Source organism: Acomys minous (assembly GCF_964271855.1).
Source record: "Acomys minous genome assembly, chromosome: 11".
In the NCBI taxonomy this organism is placed as follows: domain Eukaryota; kingdom Metazoa; phylum Chordata; class Mammalia; order Rodentia; family Muridae; genus Acomys; species Acomys minous.
The window spans coordinates 21,275,970-21,292,947 of NC_140492.1; the positions used below are offsets into that span (position 1 = coordinate 21,275,970).

The 16,978-nt window shown below is 38.6% G+C and overlaps 1 protein-coding gene across 2 annotated transcripts; it reads right to left on the reverse strand.

Annotated features, from left to right (window-relative positions):
- Positions 1–5,502: 5,502 nt before the first annotated feature.
- On the reverse strand, positions 5,503–16,335 carry RBM11 (RNA binding motif protein 11). Of its 2 annotated transcripts, none has more exons than XM_084800795.1 (5): positions 16,124–16,335; positions 11,919–12,081; positions 10,375–10,447; positions 9,778–9,874; positions 5,503–6,911 (listed from the first exon to the last, which is right to left on the reverse strand). In XM_084800795.1, exons 1-5 carry the CDS (start codon positions 16,217–16,219, stop codon positions 6,624–6,626), a joined length of 717 nt encoding a protein of 238 aa, XP_084656921.1. In that variant the 5' UTR covers positions 16,220–16,335; the 3' UTR covers positions 5,503–6,623. The 2 variants fall into 2 exon arrangements, with proteins under 2 accessions (XP_084656921.1, XP_084656920.1); XM_084800794.1 differs by having other exon boundaries at positions 5,505–6,914.
- Positions 16,336–16,978: the final 643 nt, after the last annotated feature.

Consider the following 16,978-nt stretch of genomic DNA (forward strand, 5'->3'; position numbering starts at 1 on the left):
GATGGCCTACAGGACAGATTCTATTGGAGAACATAGAAGGGAGTGTACCTTCACTTACCAGGAGATTGGGATAGACGTGGGGACCTCCTATTGTGACTCTATGTGAGAGAAGTATGGAAGAGTGGGGACATAGAAGGATCCAGAACAACAGCATGATGGGTTGTTCTACATCCAGGGGTGTCTGTTCAAGCTACTGCACCAACCAAAGACAATACATGCAGTAAATATTGAGCCTCTACTCATAACTAGCTAAGGGACGACATTTTCCACAGTCATGTGGAGAGCGGGGACTGACTCTGACATGAAGTCTGGTGCCCCATATTTGACCACTTCCCCTTGGTGGGGAGGCCTGGTAGCACTCGGAGAAAGAATAGGAAGGCTACCAAGATGAGACTTGATAGGCTGTGACCATACGGTAGAGTAGTGGGTCCCCTTCTGTCACTGACCTAGGGGATGGAAATAGGGTAAAAGAGGGAGGAAGGAAGGAGACAAGCAAGGAGATAAAAATTTAGATGTAATAAACAAAAAAAAAAAAAAAAAAAAAAAGGAAAAAACCAACCCTTATACCCCTCAGAGAAGCTTGTTGACATACTGCGCAAGGTAGCTCACGTGTGATTGCTCAAGGTAATGCTGACTTTAAAGTTAAGTGTTTGATCATGAACTTCTTCTTTTCTTAGGGGTGGAATTGGGGAAGTCCTTTCCCCACAACACATCAAGCTTAGGATTTAATTTTTGGGCTAGGAAAAGTGTGTGTGTGTGTGTGTGTGTGTGTGTGTGTGTGTGTGTGTGTGTGTGTATAAAACCCTTCGTTTCAGCTAGGTCCCTTCCATAAATAGGGACATGGATCATTTTCAGAAAGTCATGCTTCTTGTATAACAGCTGACTTTTCACTTATTTACTTTATTTGGGCATAATTAAAGGCTTACTCAGGTGACTAATGTCTGCCATGCTTCTTGGCTGCACCCCCAAAGGTTTTACGACATCCCTCTAACAGTTCCAGAGTTAGACACAAACTGTTCAATCAAAAGATCCTGTTAAGGACATGTTACATCCAAACTCTCATATTGCAACCATGGCCACAGGCTGACTGCCATCCCACCATGCAAAATGTATTCAGTTCAAATTAACAGCACCCACCAAACAGCTCCCAAATTGCTCAGAAGTCTAAAACACAAGGTCTCTTCTAAGATTCATGGCAGAATCTTAGCTGTAGGTTCTGTAAGAGCAAAACTACATGTTGGATACTTTCAAGGGGCACAAGGTGAATAATGTTATTTCAATGTGCAATGGCATTTGTTAAACACTCTTAGTCTGGAATGGAGGTGAAGAGGATGGAAAGGATTTTTTGTTATAAGCTTGAAAACATGTATCATATTTCTTGTGAGTCCTCTGACTGAAATTTTGGTTGCTTTTAAAGCTTCAAAATGCCTTTAAATCATGCCTTAAGTTCCCTAACTTTCTTATTATGTATTTTGCTTTCCTACCATTAACTTGTTAATTTTTCTAGGATTTAACTCTCTTATCTTGGATACTTAAAATAAAACTTTTCTTCTGAAATGAAATTTAGTGTGGTCATCTTCATGCAACTTACTTTGTCATCTTGAAATCTATCCCACCTGATCTCCCTACTTGTGCATCAGGTGTGTTTGCTTTTGGTTTTTCTCCTGGCATCTCACTCTACAGAACCAAAGAAGATAATACATTTATCTGTATATTAGTTTGTGTGTGTGTGTGTGTGTGTGTGTGTGTGTGTGTGTGTGTGTATGTGTGTGTGTGTTGTGTGACTGATCACATGTGTACCAGCGGACTACCTGCAGTAGCCTTGCTTTCTCCTTCCACTATGTAGGTCCTCGTGATCAAAGCCAGGTTTTCTGGCTCAGTGTTCAACGCTCTTACCCAGGGGCCACTCTCTTAGCCCTTCTGATTTAATTTCTGACTCAGGTCATCATTCTAGTGGGTGGGAAATACATCTAGTGAATTGAAACACTCATCCTTTCTTCTGGACTGAATGTCTCATAGGGTTGTCTAATCCCAAACATTGTTATAGTTTTGGTATTATAATGTTCAAAGGATATATTTGTAACAGCCTTCAAAAGTCTCCTTATATCCTAATATGTTTACACAAGAAGCTATATGTAAATTAAAGCTGCAAACATCTTAGGTGATGACGTATTTTTAAAAATAAACTGTTGGTTATCAGAATTCTTTCCAGTTATGACTTAAAACTCAGACACTCCAAAAAAATATTATGTTTGACTAAATACTAATGACAGTGATCAAACTCCTGTGTTCTGGGTAGAAAAAAAATTGGGCGGCTGTCTTAAACACACATAAAGTTAAAAAACACATATAAGTTAAAAAAATGTTACAAATTAGTACAATTGTTTCTTCTTATACCAGTCATTGTGTTTGAAAGACAGTTTTATAGTCTCATTTAAAAAAGTTGATTAAACAAGTATAAGTAATAGAAAAACAAAACAACAGGAAATCAGAAAAATAAAACAACAGAACATGGGGAGAGCAATGGCAGAAAGCCTTTGAACATTTAAGTATTCTTAAGAGGATGGGTTGACAGAGACTTATGCAGACATAAAACATGCAGCCACCTCCCCAAGTTGGGTGGACAGAACTGACTGTGTGGAGCAATTCAGATTTTATAGGGAAGTCGGCGACCACGCCTTGCTGTGAGTAGTTTGACCATTTCTGCTCCTTTCAGGAGTCACTTTTTCTCAAGGACTAGAACCTCCTATAAATTCCGATGGCGTGTTCTGTTTTTACCTCCACCATGCTACACCACTGTCCCGAATTCTCCCACCACTTCTCCAGCTGCCCCTCTGTCTGGAGATTACATAGGTCCTTGAATTTGAGGGCGGGGGGGTCATACTTTTTCAGTGATGTAGCTTTCCATATCAAAATTAATGTTCTGAGGACACTTATTCATTGATGACTGATCCTCTTAATGATGACTGTTCACGATAGAAAACACAGAATCTTGGACAAGGTCACAATGAGGCGTACTGAGGAGCTGGAAAGATATCTCAGTGGGTAAGTGTCTGCTGTGTAAGCCTATGGGCCTGAGTTCAGGTCCGCAACACAAAGCCGGGAGTAGCGTCAAGTCTTTGTAATGCTAGCCCTGGGAAGGCAGAGTCAGGCGATCTTGGAAGCTGCCTTACAAGCTAATGCCAACTGGGTGAGCTCTAAGATCAACGAGACACTCTGCATCAAAAAGTAATTTGTAGAGCAACTAAGGAAAGTATATGATGTTGATCTAGGGCTTCCAATATGTACACAGGCATGCATGCAGAGGCACACACACACACACACACACACAGCACACACACACACACACACACACACACACACACACACACACACACACTGCACACGCGCACATGAGTACAGGTCCATTTAAAACAAAATTGAATAGTGAGAACTTTCTATAACAGTTCCCAGAGTTATGTCTGGGTGGCACATAGTACAGTAAACAATGTACTAGAATGAATTTTGAAAATCAAAGTTAGAATACAAGTAAGAACTGTCACCCTAGTGTATATTGTTGTGGTAACTGTTATTTCAATCCATATAGAAGTAAAATTCAAAACTTTATAACCCTAATAGTAAGTGGGTGATATTCACTAATATTGTTCAAATAAACACTATTTTATTAACCTTCCTAAGTGAGGGAGGGGGAGTTGGAGGGAAAAGATGTGGTAATATTTAATTGTGTGTGTGTGCGCGCGCGTGCGTGTGCATGTGTGTGTGTGTGAGAAAATTTCAAAAACAAAACAGAAAAGATGTTCTTTGGGCTATCTGTAGTAAAATAAAATTTCTAAAAGAGTTTGTATTTGAACCATCATTTTACAAAAAAAAAAAAGCCCAGGCTATTAATCTTCTTTTTAAAAATGTAATAAATAAATGAACAAGATGCTCATTTCTGATGCTTTACTTAGATGTTTAGAAGCAGAGTTAGACTTTGGGGGCATCTGCAATTGAATTGAGCAGTTCTCCAGCTTTTTTGTTCTTCCCAGGACTAGGCAGGAAAGGGAACTACTCAAGCAAAACATGAGAGTAACAGCTATGTAAACCATTATATACAAATACAGCCTCAGTGTGTTCACATGAAAATATAGCAGGCTATTTTTATTTTTGACACATGTTTGGCATCAACATTATTTCAATGCAATGGGAGCATGACCAGGGCCTAAGGTAAGTCCCTGAGGCAAGGTTCCCTGTGGAATCTTGAAAAACTATTCGGTAGGAGGACATCAACCAAAACTGAGCAAAGGAGAAATATTTGGAGAAAATTTAGACTAGAACGTTTGTGTTGCTAATGAAATAGCTAAGTGAATATGTTTAATAGATCAGGGGTTGGGGAGGGGGGAACCTAGGCACAATGTTGGAAATATTGTGGAGAGAGATCTTTTGGCATACAATAAAGAAACGGAGGCTATATTTGCGTATAATATTTTTAGCCTGGGCAGTGCTGAAACAATGTGTAACAATTTTTAGTATTTTAAGCCATATACAATAAAAAAATCAATATCCACAGCATTTTTAATATTGTTACAAAATATTGCATATAATTGCATTCAATTGCATTCAATTTTGTACGTGCCTTTTTTTAAACAGCTAAACCACCGCACAGCATGTGTCATTTCTGCCAAATTGAGGGCTAATTTCTAGTGGCAGTTTTTGTTATTTGGACATCTCCCAGTATATTAAAAGTTAATTAAATAAGTTGAGTGTGAGAATATGTAAAGTGTCCAGTTTCATTTTTTAGATTAATAATTTCTCCTAGCGTTTGAAGTGGATTCTGAGATTGGAAGATTAAAATGGGAAAAGAAAACCTTGTGAGACAAACAAGATCAATAATTCTCCACCCACAAATTTAGCATTGGAAAATGCATAACAAAGTTTTAGGGTTGGGTTAGATATTAGCATGTTAAGGTAAGTTTTATAGTCCTTAACAAAGAATGACACCTCAGTGAAAGTGACTTTCCAAGCATTCTGCTTAGCTGAATGGTGGGCTAGTTAGGAGTTGATGCTGAGTTAGTCTTCTGTCTGTGATGGAGGAATCACAAGAACATTCTCCAGTTGTGACATGTTAGATCATGTTCTACTTCAATCTGACTTCCTCACATGTGTCATTCTTAGTTCCTAGGAAGCATTCTTATATACAGCTCTGCTGATTGCCCATCATATGGCCTAATTCATATCTCTGGTAAATTACCTAGCTAGAGGAAAACTGAAGATGATGTTAATGTGTTTAAAGATGTCACTACCTAATTATGAAAGAATGAATTTTAACTTGGCAATGATTTCAATTTGTCAAAATTAGAATTTAAAAGAAAAATATTGCTTTTGAACTTAACATATAATTGTTAAGTTTATAAAATTTATAAAGTTTATAAAATAATGTTATAATTGAACAATATAGAACCAAGTTGAAGTTCCATGCAGCTGGTATTAGGTTTTCATACCATGAGGATGGTATTTGTTATAACCATCACTATCTTGCATACCTATCATCAAGAGTGAAACTCAGTTCTTCGTCTGGTTATACATATTTTTATTCTTTTAAATAAATAATATCTATATAAGAGTAAGCAACATGCAAAAGTGACACCCATATGTGTTTTTTCTCTATAGAACTGAGTAGATAACTACAAATGGGGGTTTGCCTGATTCCCCCAATTAGCTTTAACAAATAACAAATTCATCATTTTAGTTTATGCCAAGCTATTAAGTTAACAAAAGTGTTGAGATACATCATTCATTTTACATGTTGTCCATTTATCTCCTACTAAGTGAATTAAAAATATAGACTTGGACAGCAGGCATTAAATATACAGTGATGCAAAATCATTCTACACACTTGCTCATCATGGCAGTTCACACACTTACTATTGTATCCTTCCCGTCCTTGCTGGCAGAAGTAGAAAGTAGATACTTACACCATCAACCAATGTTCATTACAAGCAATAAATGCAATGTATAGAGATTGTTATACCAAATAAAATCATGGAAATGGTGACTAATCATATAGCATTCCCTTTAAGCATATGATACTGAGAACCTGACAGTTATTTTTCCTTTGGTATCACAGTATTGGTCATATGAAATCAACCTGGTAGCGGTGCTCAGGGATATCATCTTTAGATATAACAAGTATAGTGTCAGATACAAACTGAAACCTCCTCGCTGCATATCCATTAGAACACACTGTTTTGAATTATTCTCATTAGTCCCCCCTGCAACCTACATATGCACTTCTGAGGCCAGCCCACCTTAGGGGAGACTTTAGGGAGAGCATGGAGCTTAACTCTCAAGGTTAGAGAGTGGCCTTACTAGTGAAATTCCATCCTCAACACTAAAATAAGTTGATGCAAAGTGTATTCTTCTTGATAATGTGACAAAGGTAACCTTGAAAATACAATTGTAGTACATTATATTATTGTTCAAAGCCTTTTATAATTCAAGTGCATCAATAGCAAACTGAATAGCAAACCACAGAGTCATATTTCCATATATTTAAGAAAAGACAAGATGGAGAAGCAATTGGTCATTTGGTACAACAGATTCTTTTTTCTAGGGTGAACTGAGAGCAGTGCAAATTCGGTTCACTAGTATCTTTTCTTCTTTTTACACTTCCGGCATTTTTGGCTACCTTCATTTCCTCTCTTGTCTTCTGAGCTACTGTCGCTGTCGCTGGCTTGCCTTTGCCTCTTTCGTTTATTCCTATGATACAGGTCAGGGTCGCTAGGTTGTTGGTGAGTCCATTCATAGGAGCTGGGTCCAGCCTCTAGGTCTGGAGCAGGATTTAAGGAGCAAGACCCAGATGCACAGTTGGGAAGTAGAGGAGCTGTCATGTCATAGAAAGCAGGCGGCAGCACTGGAGCTTGTGTGTGCCACTGCTGAGAAGAGAAGACACTCATGAACAAACATGAGAAATGCTCAAAGATGTTAGCCCCTCACATGCACTTGCAGGCAGCCATTGGCTGAGCTATACCTGGGTGTAATACAGCAACTGTGCATTGTACAGGGGCTGTGGGCATTTCTTTTTATGGTTAACATGAGGCACAAAGACTAAAGGTGCCACGTAGCTTATACCAGTGTCTAGCAGCAATATCATGGAAAAGCACATAGGTGGCTGATAGACACAATATAAAAGGAAAAATAAACAGATAAAAGAGTGTATTTATTTATCTCAATAGACATCTAGACCATTGTCATTTAAAACCTGATTTATCACCAATCAGAATGGCTAAGATAAAAAATTCAAGCGACACCACATGCTGGCGAGGATGTAGGGAGAGAGGAACACTCCTTCATTGCTGGTGGGAATGCAAACTAGTACAACCACTTTGGAAATCTATCTGGCACTATCTTAGAAAACTGGGAATAGGGCTCAAGACCCAGCTATTCCATTCCTTGGAATATACCCAGAAGAAGCTCCAGCACACAACAGGGACATATGCTCAACCATATTTATAGCAACCTTATTCATAATAGCCAGAACATGGAAACAGCCTAAGTGTCTCTCAGTAAAAGAATGGATAAAGAAACTGTGGTAAGGGCCGGGCGTGGTGGCGCACGCCTTTAATCCCAGCACTCGGGAGGCAGAGGCGGGCGGATCGCTGTGAGTTCGAGGCCAGCCTGGTCTACAAAGTGAGTCCAGGATAGCCAAGGTTATACAGAGTGACTCTGTCTCGAAAAACCAAAAAAAAAAAAAAAAAAAAAAGAAACTGTGGTACATTTACACTATGGAATACTAGTCAGCTATTAAAAACAAGGAATTTCCAAAATTTGTGGACAAATAGATTGAACTAGAAATGATCATAATGAGTGAGTTAACCCAGAAGCAGAAAGACTCACATGGTATATACTCATTTATATCTGGACACTAGGCCAAGGGGCATGTTCCATGAACGTCTTCACTTACAAGGAAAATAGGACAGAGGGGAGGACATCCTATTGGGACTTTAGGTGAGAGAGAATCATGGGAGAATGGGGACATACAAGGATTCAGAGGGTTCTAGAAACCTACAAGATGAACATTATGATGGGAGGATCTGGATCCAAGGTCCTGCTCAAACTAAGGCACCAGCCAAGGACTATACGTGCAGTAAACTTCGGACCCCGACCCAGTACTAGCCAATGGATGGGATACTCTTCACAGTTGAGTGGCGAGTGGGATCTGACTTTCACATGAACTCTGGTGCCCCATATTTGACCACGTCCCCTGGATGGGGAGGCCTGGTGGCAATCAGAGGAAGGATAGCAGGCTACCAAGAAGAGACTTGATACCCTATGAGCATATACAGGGGGAGGAGATCCCCTCAGTCACAGTTATAGGGGAGTAAGGAGAAATGGGAGGGAGGGAGGAATGGGCGGATACAAAAGATGGGATAACTATTGAGATACAATATGAATGAATTAATTAAAAAAGGAAAAAAAGAAAACCTGTTATCAATATACATTATTAAATATATTTTTTTTCAGAGCTGGAATATTGAGGCATGACCTTGCTCTTGATAGGCAGGCACTCTACCACTTAGGTAAATAAATGTCCCTGGCGTGCCACAGTTTATTCTATGTGGGAGGTAAATTGTCATTGTAATTACTTGACTATAATAATGTAGATTTTCATACAATTTTGTAACAGGTAAAAAGTGTACTACCATGCATTCTCCATTTGCTTCACACACACACACACACACACACACACACACACACACACACACACACACACACACACACACATCCCAATATGTGATTTGAGTACTGATTTTAAATTCTAGTGAAGATTAAAGTATTTTAGGTTCAGATGAACCTGTTAAGCTGAGAACTCCCAAGGTGTAAAGAGCTGTCACTCTTCAGATGGACAGGAGGTTCCTGTGTTTTAACAACTGAATTGAAATTTCCGGTGACTCTAATCAGATGATGGCATAAAGTGAGAGTCTTCTGCTGTCAGCCAACTTGAACAAGACATAAAAGATTCTGGGGAGACTTTCTACTATCAGATAAGAATTCCTTGCTGATATACATCTAGCTATAATTTAAAAAAGTTTTCTCCAAGAGTGACAGCATTATTTTACAAGAAATTTCCTAACTGCTTACTAAAGAAAATGGATATTTAGTAAACATCTAGCACTTACATATGCTAGGTATTCCAAAATATACCAGTCTCTGAATGAAATAAAAATAAATAAATAGCAGTCTCAACATGTCAGCAGCAAACTTGTACTCTTGGGTTTGATAAACAATATCCACAGGACTTATCTTATTTTACTTATAAAATAGAATTGTGAGGAAAGTATTCTAAAGTCAAATACCAGGATTTAGATTTCTAGGGTAAAGATGATGAGAGGTTTAAAAAAAATGAGGTGGTTCCTTCTAGTAATTGAGACCGTTTTAAGTGCCTTCTAAGACAAAAATACTTAATTATGATAGAGAGCCTCAGACACAAATATTATAAGTTGATTAAAAGTTGTTATTCTTAAGAACATCCTTAGAATTGGCCACTTTGATGAGCATTTGGCACTCAAATTTAGCCTGGTTACATCTGTCCTCTCTATCCTCAGTCCTTAACTGCAGAGCACAGGCATGTCCTTGAAATCCCACCCATAGCAGGACTTCTTGTGACCCTGTCTGAGCAGGTGCTGGAGCACCCTGTTTTGACACCAGGTTTATGTTTTAACACCAAATGTTAAGAATGGTTCTTTTCTTCCTGTTTTCTGTAAATTATATATCAAACCAAATGCACTTCACACTTACCATTTTCTGAAAGAAAAAATACTCTTGAGGGAAGGCAGCGTTCATGATTGGGAAAAACTGCATGGGAAAGGGAGATCTTCCTACCATCTCATCGTTCCTTTGCAAAAGAGGAGAAGCAAGGAAATCTTAAAATTCCTATGTACAAATGTCATTTACTCATTAGAAAAAACAAATGTATAAATAAGTAGAAGAGACGATTCTCTGGGAGCCTTTGACATGAACTACTTTGATCACACACAGATTATGAGCTATTTCATTGATGATGTAATGACATAGTATTCCATTAATTATTTAACTATAAAATGTTAAAGCCATAATATATAGAACCACATTTGATTTTCTATACAGAATTCATTAGATCATGCTATAATTAAAAAAACCTCAGATATGAATATTTAAAAAAGCAAGTGATTTGAAATCATTACGAGAACACTAACTTAAAAGTAGGGTAGAGATTTTGTTATGTTAGTTTAAAAATATCTTTACAGTTTAACTAAAACATTCTGTGTTTACACTGTTGCTTTAATGTACTTGCCATGTCTAATATATTAAGATAATAATAGTCAATACTTTATTCAAAAACATGCATTTAATTACCTGAAGCTGTGTGAATTTATCTTAGCACAGCTCTCAAAACTTTGGTTAGCTGGTTCAGAAGAGCGAGAACTCCCTTTAATGAGACAATTGAAGAAAATAAAGAATAAGGAAATATTATTTCATGACACAGTTAATTGGAGTTGGAACATTTTAGCATTAAGTCATAGAGTCATCTACAACCCCAAGTCTGGAGGTTCGGGCCTACATTTCAGCATTTGAGAGACTAATGAAAAGATACTCCAGAATTTCAGATCAGCCTGGGACACTTATAATGAGATGTTGTTTAGTAAAAATCAAACCAAGACAAACATAAAAACCTTACTCTTCTAAGATATAGTATTGTCTCCAAATTATGCACTAGTGTTACACACATATATAATTTAGATCTAGAGCAATATTTATAAATTTTGTTCGTGATTAAAATGACTGTATGAAAATTATACTTTTTCCAAAAGCCATGAACAGATATGAACATTACACAGGCTTGGGATTATGTAAGGGATACAATGTTGTTTAATTCCCTATTTCTGTAAACTAATAATGACAAATCATCATTTTCTCTTGCTTGTAAAATATAAGATACAAGTTCCCTAAATATTTTGGGCAAGAACCAATTCAACATTATGCCAGATGTGTCAGAATATAACACACCCAAGAGAGCTGGATGAGGTGGCAAGGAGAAAGGCGGATGCAACTTTCATTTTTTAAAAAATAAGACATGGTTTTTGTTATTGTTGACTGTAGTGATAAATAGTAAGTAATAAATAACAGCAATAATAACATTAATAAGCCAGCACCACCCTGGGAGGCCCTGGGGTTATTTGGATATCCTCTACTGGTCCTGTGAGCTTGCAAACATTCTGTGGGATTCTTATTATAAATGAATACTTCATGACATGTAACAAATGTCCTTTGGGGCTTATCATATTAAAATCATGCCCTAGCAATGTACATAGGATGGTGTCCTAAGAAAAACTAATTGGGAAGGAGTTTCTTGCAGATAATAGGTCAACAAGTGTCAACAAGGTAAAATAATCTTGCAATATAAAGTTTAGACTTATTTGTTTCTAATTCACATAGATTTTCAAGACACTGGCAGCCTTTGCAGGTTGAAAAAGAATTTTAAAAGTTTTAATTAAGGAAAGTTGAGTTTGGTTTGAAAATATGGTAGACAATATGAGTAGATTATACATTAAATGTTAGATATGTTCTCTGAAAAAAAAAAGACAGTAATAACAAAGATACATTTTATTGCCCTAAAGCAGTGGCTTTCAATCTGTGGGTCACAACCCTTTTGAGGTTGCATATCAGATATTTACATTATTATTCATAACAGTAGCAAAATAGCAGTTATAAAATAGCAGCAAAAATAATTTTATGCGCGGGGGAGGGATCACCAGAACATGAAGAACTGTATTAAAGGGTCGCATCATTATCCTGGCTGAGAACCACGGCCCTACACTACATAGAAGACAAGATGCTTAAGGCCTGAGAATAGGACCAGCAAAGCTCCCTTTTGAAGGCTGATCAATGACAGAACTTACCAAACCGATACTGCACATTAATTGGTCTCCCGTACAAACGAATTCCATTCAGCAGAGCTATGGCATAAGACACGGATTCAGGATGCTTGAAGCAGACGAAGCCAAATGACTTCGGCTTTCCATCTCTGTCTTTGCAAAGAGTCACTTTGGTTAGTGGCCCAGCCTGTAAGAAACACAAAATTTATTTTCTCATAAATCCAAAGACTTTGTTTTTCTGAGTGCCACCAGGTCTCCCCGTCCAGGGGACATGGTCAAAGGTGAGGCACCAGAGTATGTGAGAAAGTAATATCCCACTCTCCACTCTACTGTGGAGAGTGTTCTGTCCATTGGCTAGATCTGGGTAGGGGCTTAAGGTTTACCGCCTGTATTGTCCTTGGCTGGTGCCTTAGTTTGAGTGGGACCCCTGTGCCCAAATCTGCCTATCATAATGTTCTATTTGTAGGCTTCTAGGACCCTCTGGGTCCTTCTACTTTGCCTTTCTCCCATGATTCTCTCATCTAGAGTCCCACTAGAATGTCCTCTCCTCTGTCGCAGTTTCCTGGTAAGTGAAGGCTTTCGTGGGACATGCCCGTGGCACTCAGAGGAAGGACAGCAGGTTACGAAGAAGAGACTTGATACCCTATGATCATATAGAGGGGGAGGTAATCCCCCTCAGGAACAGTCATAGGGGAGGGGAATAAGGGGAAATTGGGAGGGAGGGAAGAATGGGAGGATACAAGGGGTGGGATAACCATTGAGATGTAACAAGAATAAATTAATAAAGGAGGAAAAAATAAATAAATAAATAAATAAATACTTAAGTATACAAGGAAAAAAAAAGACTTTGTTTTTACACTAAATTAAACCAAATATATTCAGGTTTGACTAAAATAAAGGATAATCATCAATAGCTCCACAAATAACACATTTTCCTAAAGAACAACACACCAATGCACCTTTTCCAACTTTTATGGAAAAGAAACTCATAGATTATAGTTCAAATATTAAAAGGAAAGACTATCCTTAGGTTAGGCTTTACAAATCATCCCAGAGAATTTTTGAATCTCACACTAAAATACTACTACCTCTCCAGAAATATTAGCAGGCTTTAACTGAAAAGTAAACTGTAATGAGAAAATAATATTGGTTGAGTTATGGTCAAAAAGGATGGCAACATGACATCATGGACTCATTTCTTCTGTTAAGAAAATGCTGAAAAAAAATTAACAGTGATGACAGAGACATTTTTATTGTCCTAAGCTATATAAAAAAGCCAAAATGTGTAAGCTCACTTTGCCAAGATTCAGTTTGGTTAGTGTGACCTCTGAGGCAGTGGGTTGAAGTGCTGCCATGTAGATGTAAGGAATTGAGTTTGAATCATCAAAATGCAAATTGCTCGATGCTAGAGGTCCAGTGAGCCTGGGGTATGTGACAGAAAAAAAATGCTTCAAACACAGGGGACAATCAAGAGACAACATTGGAAGTGTCTCTGACCTCCATAAGCATGTGGTAGGACTCACACATGCACATTCATGTACATGAATGTATGTACATACATGTGCATGCAAGCAAGCACACCTATATATACCAGGCAGTGTTTACAAGGGAAACTAAATCTATTATGCATTTTGATCTAGTAGCACTGCTTCATAACCTTTCATAAAAGTGAACAATTTGAAAAGCAACAACTAAAAATAGTATTCCATGGTGAATTATTCAAAAGTACAACAAATTGTAGGTTTCAGAATGCGTAGCTACAAAAAAAAACTATAATAGGTAACACAAAGCAGAGAAGCAAAGCCAAAATATTAGAGAACAAACAAACTAACAAACAAACAAAAGCCCCCAAAATATTAGAGAATGCTGTTAATCACACCTGAGGGAAAAACTGTATCAATTAGTGACCATGATTAGAGGATATATTCACAAAGACTGGAACTGACTTAGAGCTGCATACTTTAGTGGTTATTTTTCTCTGTGGAGCTGCATAAACATATAAGCATTTGATTTTCATCCATAAGAAAGTACTTCCATTATTACAGTGGTGCTGTACCTCAGACTTCAGCCTTTCCTCTCGGAATGCTCCTTTTTGTTTGAATAGGCTGAAGTTAGCAAGATCCCCATTGCTGCCTCTTCTATGAGGACAGCCTTTTGAGATGCTGTGTCATAGAACTCCACACTCAATACATTTGAAACCACAACCACCATCTTCCCTTCATAAGCCTCTGCTCCAGTACTTCTTGGTTAAAGGGAAAGACATATACAAACGTATTTGACTTTTAAAAGAATATTCAGATTTTTGAAATAAATTATTAAAATTGGTACAGTAATAAAAGAAAAATGACTTATTGTTTCCTTGTTATTTTCTTCCATTAACATTAAATAAACAGTAGCATACACAGACAAGATTTACTTATATACATATGCCAAAATTCTTATTTCCTGAGTGTTAGAAACTGACCCTAGAATTTTATGAATGTAAAGGAAATGCTAACCATAGAACTACATTTCTAGTTTTTCCACAGCATTTTAAAAGGTAAAATTCAGCAAACTTTTCTGATATCAACAAGTATGTTATTTAAACTTCTTTTAAAGTCAGAACGAGACATTTTCAGAACAGCTGTCAAATCGTTCAGAGTTTCCTCATGTTGCTAATGTTAAGTCTTTCAACAGTGTTTCTCTTGGCAAAATAAAAACAGACTTACTGCCTGATTTGCTAAATGGGATTTAAATTTTAATTAAGTGGAAAAAGGAAATCATAAGAAGAGATAAGGCAATACTGTATACTGACTTCTGTGTATGCACATGACTGAGGCAGACCTAGTACTTACTGACTAGAGAGCTCCTTCTTAGGGGATTTGTAATTCTGCAAGCCATCTCTCTTCTTTTGCAGGAAGAAAGCTTTATGGAGGAGCTAAAATTACTCCACTTCCGAACAGTGAGTTTCAAGTCATATTAGGTCACAAAATAGATAATGGTGTTTTTAGAGGGGAAACTTTAAAATGGCAATGGATAAAGACAAAAGTCTTAAAATCTTAATATTTTTAAATAATAAAAAATTTTATGTTTAGGAGGAGAGATCTTCTGCAGAGAATCTTTGCTATGTACCAAGCCTCAGTATCTATGGGTAGCAAAGATGTTCTTAATACTTCAGTTTAGAAACAAATTTAAGTCCTTTAAACATTAAAAAAAAAAAAAATCTTTTCCCAGCTGGTACCCACATTTCACTCTAGAAAGACATCTGTTATTGTGTTGATGAGAATTTCGCCTTATTTTGATAGTGGAAGTCACTCTCGATTTCTTTTGATTATTTTATTAACAATAATTAGCATGATTAGTAATAACAATTTTAGGCCCAACAGCGCAGGCTGTAGCTCTTTCACAAAGCGAAGCTTATTTCTGGCAATCACATTACATTTCAGACACTATTACTCCCATTTGACATTTAAGGACGCCACACACTGAGACTCAAATGAAGACCCACATCCTCATGATGCTCTCACTTTCAACTATTCTTTTTCTTCTTCATTTTTTTTTACCTGTCTCATTTGTAGATTAACGTAATTCATGGGCAACAGTTTTGACTTCCCCCTTTAGAGTCTGTTCTCTGTACTTTTTCGTTTTGCTCCTTAATTCCGAATCATTAGCCAATTAGGCCAGTGGCTGAAGACACCCCTCTCTGGCAAGTGGGACCTCGGCCTGTGTTTATCAGTCCCTAGAAAAGTCCTGAAGGTCCGAGTACGAAATACAGTGGCATGACCAGGCAATTTATTAGTTAGTCATGGTAAATTTACTGCCTCGCATTTCAGTAATCACTTGTATGATTCTAGAATTAAAAACGCTCTCCTCACCACAAGACTTGGGAGAAAGGGTAGTGGCCTGGGAAGGGTTTTTCAAGAGATGGACCCTTTGCTCAGGTAACATTTTTTTTTTCAGGTTGGACACAAGGGTGCTTGTGTCCTGTGTCCACGAGGACAGTGACCAGGTTGTTTTCTGTTCCCGCAACACGTCCAGGCCACTAGAGGCTCCGTGAGCCTCGCCTGGGGCTGGCAGACTGGGGGTTGGGGCTAGGAGATCGTTGCCCACCCGGGGCTGCATAGGAAGGACATGGGAGCCACTCATCCTTGGCGGCACACTCGGGTACCCAGTGAAGGGAGATCGGAGCTCCCGTGGGGCGGGGTCCCGGGGCTCCACAGCCGCCGCCCGGCCTTCCCCACGGACGGTACCTGAAGGAACAGCTCGTAAAGAATCTCTTCCCGCACTCGGGCCTCTAAATTGCCCACAAATACGGTCCTGTCAGCCTCCTCCTGAGCCGGGAACATCCCTGCGGTCCGCAGCTAGGGATGGAGGAGGTGCCGAGGCCCCGCCCCCTTGCTCCGCTTTTCTGCTTTACTGCTGGCTCCGCCAGGGAAGCGAAGCCTGAGGCTGGCAAGCGCCAGGGGCAGGGCACTGGGCGGGGAGGGGGGTGGGGGGTAAAGTGTGGGGGATGAGGCCACGCCCATACGTCCCCGAGGGAACCGCCCACCAACCGCAGCCCCGCCCCCATCTGACCAGAGACCCTGTGCCTGACCTGAGGGCTTTAGCAGCACATTTGGCATAGTGCCTCTGTCTGTCTCTTTCTGAACAAAATTAATTATTGATTTTAGGGCTTTTTTTTTTCAAGCAACATTTGAAATACAATGACTAGGAAAGTGATTTAAAATCGACTGGTTTCGCTATGGATATGCCCAGGGTAATGCGAAAAGTCTCCAAAGAGAAAATGAGTAGATCAGTAGCACTACGGAGAAGTTAAGTTATAAAATGTAAAGGAATGTCTACATGCGTCGATATTAATACAAGAGAGGACTAAAAATAAAGTTTATCTATCCTTTAAGTGATCCCAAGATAGGTCTTTGGAATTTTTCTGTGGGCTCCGAAAGGCCACTGAACTCAAGAAAACACCATGAATCAATGAGTCGTTGGAAAATGTCTCCGGGGGACCCTAAAATCATCCTGGAAAGATCATTCTGTAAAGGGAACACGATTTGGCCTTTGGTTGGTGGAGCGGTAGGAATTAATTTTGAATTCAGGAGATGTACTTC